Here is an 11,019-nt window from a genome sequence, read left to right on the forward strand (position 1 = left end):
ACTTCATTCCTTAATTTATTATTAAACTCTAAAATAGGCCGGCTAAGGTTTTTTCCTAGTTCCATTAGGTCGTCTATGCCGTTAGTATTCTAATATAAGGCCTTAGTTAGAGCATTCGTAATATCTAAGCCATCTATATTATAATTAAGCGCGCTAGTAGAACTCTAGATTATATACTATTCATAATTAAATACTCTTCTCTTCTAATAGGTTAGATATTATATTCTATCCGTAAGCTTTAAATGTATACGGTTACTATAGCTAGCTAATAGTACCCCCTTATCCTCTAATTATTTAACTAAATAGCCTATTTTTATTTCTACGCCTTATATCTTATAATTAAGGCTATCCTATATTAGACCTATTAGTAATACCTAGGGATACTACCCTATACTATTATTAAGGACCTAGAAAACCTAGGTTACCTTTTTAGTAGGGATTACATAAACTATAGGATAGCTAGTAGGGCGTATATATAGCTAGATAATAGGCTAGGGGCTCCCTAGGATAATAGTAATAGAAGTAACTCCTATTAGATAGGATCTAGGCTACTAATTAGTAATCATGTAGAGAACTAAGTTAGGGTAATTATTATTAGTAGTAGTATCATCGAGGAGGAGGATAACGACGATAATAATAATAATAATAATAATAATAATAACGGTAATAACGGTAATAGTAAGAATAAAAATAATAATAATAGTAAGAATAAGGAGTTTTAGACTCCTATCCCTATTACTAGGCCGGTATAGGTAGTAGGCTTAGTCTCTTTTCCTATATTATTTAGAGTAGCGTTTAGGGGATAAAGCATAATAAGAGTATTATAGAAGATTAATCATTTAAATGATATAAGTAGATTAACTACCTAAGGTATCTACTAGATAAGATAATATAGGAGTAATAACTCTACTTATATAGTAGTATTATTAAAGAGATAAGGGAAAAAGGGATTACTTAGGAGGGTAGGGTAGATATCTATTTTAAGGATAGTAGGTTAAGAGGTTTATCTAATAGGATTATAAAGTAAATATCCGGTCTAATAATAATATAGCTAAGATAGCTAATAAGCACCTTATAATTCTTAGAGTAAGACTTAATACTATCTCTTAGGCCTTATAAGATGTAAGTAGCCGTAATATACCTATCCTAGATAGCCTAGATAACCTAATTAACTCTTTTAACCCTAGGATCTAGTTAGGGCTTATAGGATCTATTATATAAATAGCATAAATAGTACTAGTTATATATAATATAATCTCCTCTCTTTTCACTATTTAACTAGCTATAAAGCTAACCTCTTAATTAACTTAGGCAATCCTATTATCTTAATTAACCCTATTAACCCTAAGATTTAATTAGGGCACTTAGGATCTAATATACTAGCTATATATAATAAAACCCCCCCTTCTATTTACTATTTAATCGGTTATAGAGCTATTCTCTTTAGTAACTTAGGCTACCCTATAAACTTAACTAACCCTAGGAACCCTATTAACCCTATTAACCCTAGGAGCTAAATAGAACCTATAGGATTTAATATATAAGCGGTATAAATAATACTAGCTACTATAAATAGCTTATATAGCATGAGCTATATTATAAGATAGGACTTAGATTATAGCTACTAGAAATATAATCATAATAGGATATATAGTACTTTATAGTATAAAAAAAAAAAATAGAGAGGAGAGAGAAAAAAAAAACTATAGGCATTCTAACCTAGCACCTAAACTAAATAACACTAAACCTAAATACTAAATAACTAGACTAACACCCTAACTAACTAGCTATACTATAATACTAGACCCTCCTACTCCTAGTAGTAGACTACTAGGGGGCCCCTTAGGCTTAAGGGGATAATAACTAGAATATAGAGGTAGGGACTACTTCTACTTATATAGTACTAACTCCTTCTTCTAGTAGACTAGAGGATACTTCTAGATTTTATTATAGTAGTATACGTAAGCTTTACTAGCCTTACTAATCTTATTAATAGCCTCCTACTAGTAAACCTAACATTTATAGCTAGCATCTTAGTAGGGCTAGCACCGGGTATTACTAAGTCTCTCTATACCTACCTAAGTCTCTATAATATAGGAGATATAGCTAACCTAGTACTAATAGTTAGTAACTATCCTATTACCCTATACCTCCTATTACTTAGACTTAGGGGTCTCTAAGGTAGCTAAGCTAGCTAACTACTATATATTATAGTCCTAGGTAGTATAGAGCCCTATAACCTAACTAGGCTAAAAGAAGTTAAAGGGGTAGTAGGCTTAGCTATAGGTAATTTACTAGTAGGTAAGCTCTACTAACTACTCCCTAACATTATCCCTAGCTATTAGGCTAGTAGGAGCTAGAGTATTATTATTCCTATAGTATATTAGTCTTTCTATACCTATATCCTAGATAGTTTATACTTACTTAGTAGCTATAGCTACTAGTAAGGCCCTAAGGGTAAGAGGTAGAAGTAATACTAATAGGGTTCTATACTATACCTATTAGCATTACTATTAAATAATACTATAGTGTATAGACCTATAGTAATAGGGTTAGTAGCGGTAGTAAGTAAGGGCTAGGAGGGGGGAGGAGTAGAGGTAGAGAGGGGTAGGGTAAGCGTAGTAGTAGGGGGGGTAGTAGGGAGCTACTATCTAAGGTTAGTTTTTAAGGTATTTAAGTCCCTAGAGTTAGACTAATTACTTATATAGAGGGTGATAACGGTAGTATAGGTAGTAAGGGTAAGTATAAGCGTAGGGGGGGTAGTAGGGAGCTACTATCTAAGGTTAGTCTTTAAGGTGTTTAAGTCCCTAGAGTTAGACTAATTACTTATATAGAGGGTGATAATAGCGGTATAGGCGGTAAGGGTAAGCATAAGCATAGGGGGGGTAGTAGGGAGCTACTATCTAAGGTTAGTCTTTAAGGTGTTTAAGTCCCTAGAGTTAGACTAATTACTTATATAGAGGGTAATAACGGCGGTATAGGCGGTAAGGGTAAGTATAAGCATAGGGGGGGTAGTAGGGAGCTACTATCTAAGGTTAGTCTTAAGGTATTTAAGTTCCTAGAGTTAGACTAATTACTTATATAGATGATAGCGGTAATAGTAAACTACTAAACTATAGTAGTAGTAGTAATAACGGCTACTACTATTACTACTACTACTTACTAGGTAGTATAGGTAGGCTACTTATACTAGAGGTTAGTCTATATATAAGGTAGTGGAGTTTAGTTTAGCTTATAGTAAGTAGGTAGGTAATAATATAAGTAAGGCTACGTTTTACTACTACTACTACTATAGTAGTAGTAGCCTATTATGATATAGTTTAGTAAGTTAAACTAAATCTCTAAATAGTCTATATATACGTAATAATAGGCGGGTATATATAGCTAGACCTAAGCTAACCTTAGTTAAAGCGGCTAATAAGATAAGGAATATCCTCCTTACTAACCTAACTAAAGTTAGTAGAGGTAGCAGGCCGGGGCTATATACTACTATAATAGAATAAGAGCACTCTATTATATTAGGCTAAAGCCTATAGGAGAGGGGGGAGGATAAGGTAGGTAAGGTATATATAGTATAAGGGGTAAGTAGAGCGGTAAGTAGGCATATTATTATTATTATTATTATTATTAGTAGTAGTAGTAGTAGTAGTAGTAGTAGAGGAGGATAAGGAAAGGTAATAGTTATAGAGGAGAGGTAGATAAGAGGTTATAGACGATAATATAATACTAGAGTACCTAGCTATACGCCTACCCTCTAGTATGCCTACCCTCTAGTGCGCCTACCTATAGAGCTTAAGCTAATAATAAAGTATATAGACTCCCTTTAACTACATTTAAACTAATTAGCTACTAGGGTTCTTTAGGTTAAGTAGGTACTTTAATTTACCCTCTAGGTTTATAGGCGTTTAGTAATAAAGCATATAGACCTTTAGCTATACTTAACTAATTAGCTAGTAGGGTTCTTTAAGTTAGGTAAGTACTTTAATTAGCCCTTAGGGGTTATAGGCTTCTATAATCTTAGACCTTTACTAAACTATCCGCTAATAATACTAAATCTTACGCTAGACCTACTTAGGCTATTCTACTTAGTAGTATCTACTATATCTTACCCTCTCTATTAGAGTATATAAACGCCTAGACACCCTTAATTTTAGTAAGAATCCTACTACTAGCCGTAAGGACCGCGGCTCTAAATTTAGTAGTTTCTATTCTAATAATAGATACTACCTCCGCGGTATATAAGTTATAGGAGTACCGGGTCTTAAACTATTTAGTTAATAACCCTATAGCCTTAGTATACTTAGTATATAGGGCTCCTAACTACCCCCTCTTAGCCTCTACTTTAGTATTCCTCTTAATCCTACTAGCCTACTACCTTATTATTTCCGGCCTACTTTCTCTAATAGCATAGGAGAGTTAATAACCTAGGTATCTTAGATATCTCCTAATTGCGTCTCTAGTACTTATTATAAATTAGTAACCTTAACCTATTCTATAACCTCTAATTATATCTCTAGTATATACTATGATTTAGAGATATTAGAAAGTAAGGCCCCCTCTCCTATTTATAAATCTAGTACTAAGACTTACTACTACTACTACTACTACTATTATTAGTCCTCTCTTACTTAAATAAGGAGCTATAGAGAACTAGGCAGTGTTCTATACATTTATATAAGGTTTTACTTAGTGATAATGTAAGAGAGTTAGTTATTATAGGCGTAAATATATACCTAATATATCTTATACTCTAATAGATTCCCTATCTTATAGGTTCCTTTACTCCCTAGGGTTAATTAAGTCTCTAGGGTTAATTAAGTCTCTAGGGTTAATTAAGTCCCTAGGGTTAATTAAGTCTCTTAAGCTACCTACTTAGCCTACTTCTTTTCCTTACTCTTTCTCTTCTTCTCTTATCTAGCCTTTTCTACCTACTCTTCTATATATTAGATGACTAGTCCTTTAAGGTACTTAAGTAGTTACTAACCTATTATCTCTAGATGCTTCTACTCCTTTAATAATAGGACCTCCTTATATAAAGCATCTAGTATTAATAATTCCTAGAACTCTATACTCTTACGCCTACTAAAAAAATGTACTATTTACTAGTACTAGGTGTCCCTTATAATTAGCGCTAGTATTAACTAGAATTACCTTATATACCTACTATACTTCTCTTCTATAACCTCTAATAACTACTTATTAATAGACTCTAAGGTAAACCCTAGCCTATACCCTACTTTTAGACACCTTAGCTTCTTTAGCCGTAGTAGGGCTAGTATAAAGATTAGGAATAGTACTAGATTATAGTAACTATAGTAGTGTTTAACTAGTATAGGAGGTAGTCTAGCGCTATATAGTAATTTATTCTCTCTAAGATACTCTAGGAATACTCTCTAATAGCATCCGTTAATTATATCTTTCTAAACCTTATCTAGTTCCCTCTAGTTCACTATATCCCGTTTAGTCTATAATAGGACTCTAGATAAGTTAGTCCTAACTAGAGTACTAGATATAGTAGCTAACTACTAGGATGAGTTATCTATAGTGTTACTAGTAGGATTACTTAACTACGTAACTTATCTTAACTCTCTCTATACCTACTAGGTCATGTTCCTAGTCCCTTTTAGATATCCTAGTAATAGGACTAGAGCCTTTTTTAGAGACCTTATATCCTCTTTTAGCTAATCCCGGCCCTAGTTATTAAAGGCCTAGTATAGAAGAAGCATAATTCCTTAGCTTATTTATCTAAAGCTATGTCTACTATAACTAAGTTACTACTAGATATCTCTAAGAGATTATTTAGGTAGGAAGTCCTACATAATAATATACTCTATATCTAGGACGTTAACACCTATTCTAAGAGAGGTTATTACTACTATAATATATATAGCTAAGTCTAGCTTATAGAACTCCTTATATTAATTATCCTTATTAAATTCCGTAACCTATAATGTAAACTCACTAATAATATTCATTATATATCTACCTTTCCTATTATAACCCTAACTATATTATTTATTAGTAGCGTAGTCCTTTATCTTAGTAATAAGGATAGATTAAAGGTAAGTTACTATATTCTAGACTATCCTAATACCATTAATAAAAATAATCATCTTTAGTATCTACTTAGGGGTACTTATCTACGTAGAGGCGCTAATACTTATATCTAGTATAAAGTAGAGCCCCTTAAATAATCCTTTCTAGCCTCTTAGGATTAGATGCACGTAGATAGAGATATTAGGGTAATTAATTAATATGTAAATTACCTATATCTAGCCTAGTTATAGCCCTTTATTTAGGAACCTAGCGTCTCTTTTAACAGCCTACTTAGTCTTATTATCTATTATAGCTAAATAAGTAAACTAGATAGTCTCTAGGCTAAGGAAACCATGTAGCTCCTTTAAAGTAGTAAAGTATAGCCGGAAACCTGCCTACTACTTAATAAGATGATACTTATTAATAGTAAGCATGCTAATCTTAGTCTTAATAGACTATAACGCTATATAGACCTCCTCTTCTACTACCTACTTAGGCCTAAAGAGGATATAAGTATATTTCCCTACTTAGACCTCTACTAAGAGTCTTAGGTTCTCTACTTTACTCTCTAAATTAATAAGATAGGGCCTATATCTACTTAATCTTCTAATATTAGCCTACTATTTATTACCTAGTTTACTAAGCGGGATAATCTAAATAGTTACCTAGCTAGTTAAGATAGTATATATGTATAAGATAAGGCTTTTCCTAAATCTAGTCTAAGTAATTAGAATTATATAACCTTTCCTAAAGATTAACCTCTATAAGGTGTAAATCTACTCCTAATATAGCTAGAGGTTTACCCTAGGCTTCATCTTATTAAGAATTCTTATAAGATAGAGTTATAATGTTACTTCTTAGAACTCTATATTATCTAAGTAATATGCTAGGCTAATAACGTCTTTTAGGGCCTATAGCCTTATTTATAGAATCTAACTAAAATAATGCGTAAGGTTACGCTCTACTTTAGATATAGTATTAAACTAGAGCTCTAGGATAGTTATTTAGGTTAAAAGATTATCCCCTAACTATAATACCTTATTACTAATACTAGATCTAAAACTTAATATAAGGTTAGAGCCTATACTAGATTATATATAAAGTTAATTACGTTAGCCCTTAGGCGTAGATTTTAGGGTATATAGTATATAACTACTACTATATTAGCTATTAAGAGCGGCCGTCTATTTTAGTAGTTTAGGTTATAGTTCCTTCTATCTATATACTTACGCCTAAGATTACTTACCCCTATAATTACCTACTATTAGCTCTTAGGGTTCCTTAAGTTTATAGGGTTCCTTAAATTTATAGGGTTCCTTAAGTTTATAGGGTTTCTAGGGTCTACTAATATAGACTTAGCTATACGCGTTTAGTATATACTTTAGAAAGGTAAGTACTTTAATATCTATAATATAACTAGTACTAATACTAATATTTATAATGTCCTAGTAAACTTTTATAATGCCCTTACGTCTTTAATTTAACGTCTCTTAAAATTCTAACTACTAGTTACATACTATAACTAACTAAATAGGATATATAGATACTACCTAGAAACCTACTAAAACTTAGCCTAAGTCATCCTCTTTTAACATAATAGGATTTAGAATCTAAAGATAAAATAGTATATATATAATTTAATAGGGGTTTATGTTATTATTATTAGATTATACCTTTAATCCGGAGGAGGGTCGCCCTATATACTTTAGGGGGGCATAACTTTTTATACTTTAATATAAATTAATATGAACTCTTAAGACTATATAGCTAAAATAGATATTCTATAAAAGTATAAGCTTTAAAGAATGCGGGAAAGTATAAAGTAAGGTAGTATAATAATATATTATAGAGTTATAGCGTAGTAAATTCTAGCCTCCTAAAACCTTATATATAAATAAGTTTAAGTTACTCTTAGACATGTTACTAAGGGCGCTACCTTATATAGGTGCTAGCTAGATATAGCTTAGACTAAGCCTTAACACTCTAGAGGCCCTAGGGTTATTTAGTAATCACAACGCCCGAAGCGACACCCGTCTGATTCATGAGATAATGCCTGGTGCGGGCCGATGGTTATGGGCACGTACCGAGTGTTGCATGTGTCTCTCAATGCCTGCCCACTCTATGTCGGTCGGTACTTCAGCCCTGCAGACTGCCTTGGCACCTTTGCGTTCCATCGGTCCCTTTTTGATGACAGCTTTCCGCTTTCAGACGGCACGTGCTCGCTGCGCCTTGTCGCTTCAGAGCTGCCCCCAAAAAGTCCAGAGGAGAAGGACGTAATTGTCACCCGACCTACATGTGCCTGGTCGCCATTACATCATGCTCGTGGGGGCCATTGAACCGCCTCTGCTACCCACTGTGGGATCCTCTCCCCGTGACCACTCCTGTGCGGGTCATCGTAGGCCGTTCTGGGAAACTTAAGCTTCGAGTCTTCGAGTCTTCGAGTCTTCGAGTCTTCGAGTCTTCGAGTCTTGTTCGTCGAGCCATGGCAGGCAGGGACCTCCCCGGATGGCGGCGCAGCAATCCTCTTTGTTCTCTGAGTTGTGCGCCAACACCCCCGCCACTCTGCAATGCTCGTCACAATGGGGCAGAAGGAATGCAATGCGGTGAGTAGATGCAGCGCAGGGCAGCGCGGGGCACAGCCTACCTACCGTCCTGATCCTTCGCTCGTAATTCATCTTGCTGTGCTACCTACAGTACACAAATGATTCTTAAATCGACCCCCGCCGCTTTCACACCCACATCTCGATCCATCACCCAACGACTTGTGTCTCAAGCCGCCTTTGACTCAACCGCGCATAGCATATAACACCCAGCTGCTGCCTGCCTCGACCGTCCCGTTCTTCACTCATCGTCTCACCTGCCAAGCCCTCCATCCTTTCTTTACATTTGCACAACACCATGGAGTCTTCGCATCCGCCCCAGACCAATGGCAAGGCGCCCCTCACCGAGAGCAGCGTCAACAGCTCCCGCCGCGATGGCGACAACACCATTGTCAAGGTCCAACCGCCTCGCCGCGAGGACCTCCAGCCCAGCTACGCCCAGGTCATCAAGCCAGACGACGAAGACATTTCGCAGCACAGCTGGTATGGCTCCATGATTGACTCGCTCGGCTCCCTCATTGGCTCCCTCGGAGCTGTTCCCTGCTGCATCTGCTGCCCCAATCCATACAAGCCCGTCGGCCAGGGCATGGTTGGCCTGGTCACCAAGTTTGGTCGCTTCTCGCGCGCTGTCGACCCAGGTCTCGTCAAGGTCAACCCGCTAAGCGAAAACCTGATTCAAGTCGACGTTAAGATCCAGATTGTCGGTATGTCTCACCATCGCTTCCAATGCTATGAAAACCGAGAAGCGTCCAGTACCTAGCTAATGTGCTGGTGCAGAGGTCCCCAAGCAAGTCTGCATGACAAAGGACAATGTGTCGCTCTTTCTGACTTCCGTCATCTACTATCGCATCACCTCGCCGCACAAGGCTGCCTTTGGCATCTCCAACATTCGCCAGGCCCTTGTTGAGCGCACTCAGACGACCCTCCGCCACGTCATTGGCGCCCGCGTCTTGCAAGATGTCATCGAACGCCGCGAGGAAATCGCTGCCTCGATTCGCGAAATAATCGAAGAGACATCTGCCTCGTGGGGAGTCGAGGTCGAGAGCATGCTCATCAAGGACATTATCTTCAGCCAGGAGCTGCAGGACTCGCTGAGCATGGCCGCCCAGAGCAAGCGCACTGGCGAAGCCAAGGTCATTGCCGCTCGCGCCGAGGTCGAGTCTGCGAAGCTCATGCGCCAGGCTGCCGACATTCTGAGCAGCGCTCCGGCCATGCAGATTCGGTACCTGGAGGCCATGCAGTCCATGGCCAAGTCGGCCAACTCCAAGGTCATCTTCTTGCCCGCCATGAACCAGACGGTCCAGCAGCAAATGGCTCACGCCGACTCGGTGGGCGAGGGTCCGAGCAGGTACCGCGAGGAGGGTGCCCAAGAGTTTGGCAATGGCAGCGGAAGCGGCATCGGCCGTGCCGTGAATGCTGGTATGGTTGAGAACATCTGAGGAAATACTTGACGCGCCTAATGACTGGAGTTCCGGGACTGTGATGATACGACTGAGATGGCGGAGGAAGGGGGTTTTTTTTTTTTTTTTTTTTTTTTTTGGATTTGGGATGTTTATGAATTGATACCCTCGATGCCCTTTCAGTCATTTCTGGGCTTGGTCATGTAGTTAAATTGTGAATCATTCGCCTCTCTAAACTTTCATTAACATCAACCTTCGTTGGTCTTGCCATCAACGGTACTCTGACCGTGTGGCTATTCAAGCGACTTCGTTTGCTTCCGATTGGCGAGAAGTGTTGGCCAAGGTCCAATTCCTCGTATTAGGAAATCCATGACTGGACATCATGCTGCCATAAATAAGAAAAAAGTGACGGTCTTTTATGAGTTGGCCGCTCATTGAACCAATGACATGGCAGACAGTGCAACGCTGACGGACATCGGCAGGTATCGTCAAGAACGAAACGACAAGCCATTGCCAGAAAAATTCAGCGTCTCCAGATCAGGTCGTGACGTCGGGGCTGTTCGTAGGTGTCTGGATCTTTGGGTCATGATTCGAGAGGTTTGGTCATGCGTTGAGCCACCAAGCTGAAGACGGCCGCTGAAGTCATGAACAGCACAAGATTATAAAACTTGGGCATCGTTAGGTTGGATCTCCCCAAGCTGATGGCACTTACGGCACTGCGCGAGTATGCATTCTCCTCCGCCTCGCTGCGCGCTTCGACAAAGAGCCGCCGCAGGTTTGGGAGATTCGAAGTCTGCGGCAGGGAGGGTTTAGCGCAAGCTTCTTCAAAACGGTGAGAATGGGCAATACCATGGTGACGATGGATTCATGAGATCATTTGGCTCTTGAGAAAAAAAGGTGTTGATGGATGTCTGGCCAAAGACCTGAGGTGTGCACGTCTTGGGTGCACAAAGCTTGGCACAAATAAGGCTAGGCGCATTCAT

General features: G+C 38.1%; 2 protein-coding genes across 2 annotated transcripts; one reads left to right on the plus strand and one right to left on the minus strand.

Annotated features, from left to right (window-relative positions):
- The first annotated feature begins 8,490 nt into the window (after positions 1 to 8,490).
- Positions 8,491 to 10,145, plus strand: IWZ02DRAFT_458402 (stomatin family protein-like protein). The gene is made up of 2 exons (XM_066768006.1): positions 8,491 to 9,340; positions 9,414 to 10,145. Exons 1-2 carry the CDS (start codon positions 8,935 to 8,937, stop codon positions 10,073 to 10,075), a joined length of 1,068 nt encoding a protein of 355 aa, XP_066620416.1. The 5' UTR covers positions 8,491 to 8,934; the 3' UTR covers positions 10,076 to 10,145.
- Positions 10,146 to 10,619: 474 nt separating this feature from the next.
- Positions 10,620 to 10,826, minus strand: IWZ02DRAFT_382323 (uncharacterized protein; the record flags this gene model as incomplete). Its single annotated transcript, XM_066765219.1, has 2 exons — positions 10,620 to 10,703; positions 10,749 to 10,826. Coding segments are annotated over 2 exons (162 nt in total), but the record flags the coding sequence as incomplete, so codon positions are not given.
- Positions 10,827 to 11,019: the final 193 nt, after the last annotated feature.

This window comes from Phyllosticta citriasiana (genome assembly GCF_038021145.1).
Source record: "Phyllosticta citriasiana strain CBS 120426 chromosome Unknown IWZ02scaffold_11, whole genome shotgun sequence".
Classification (NCBI taxonomy): Eukaryota; Fungi; Ascomycota; class Dothideomycetes; order Botryosphaeriales; family Phyllostictaceae; genus Phyllosticta; species Phyllosticta citriasiana.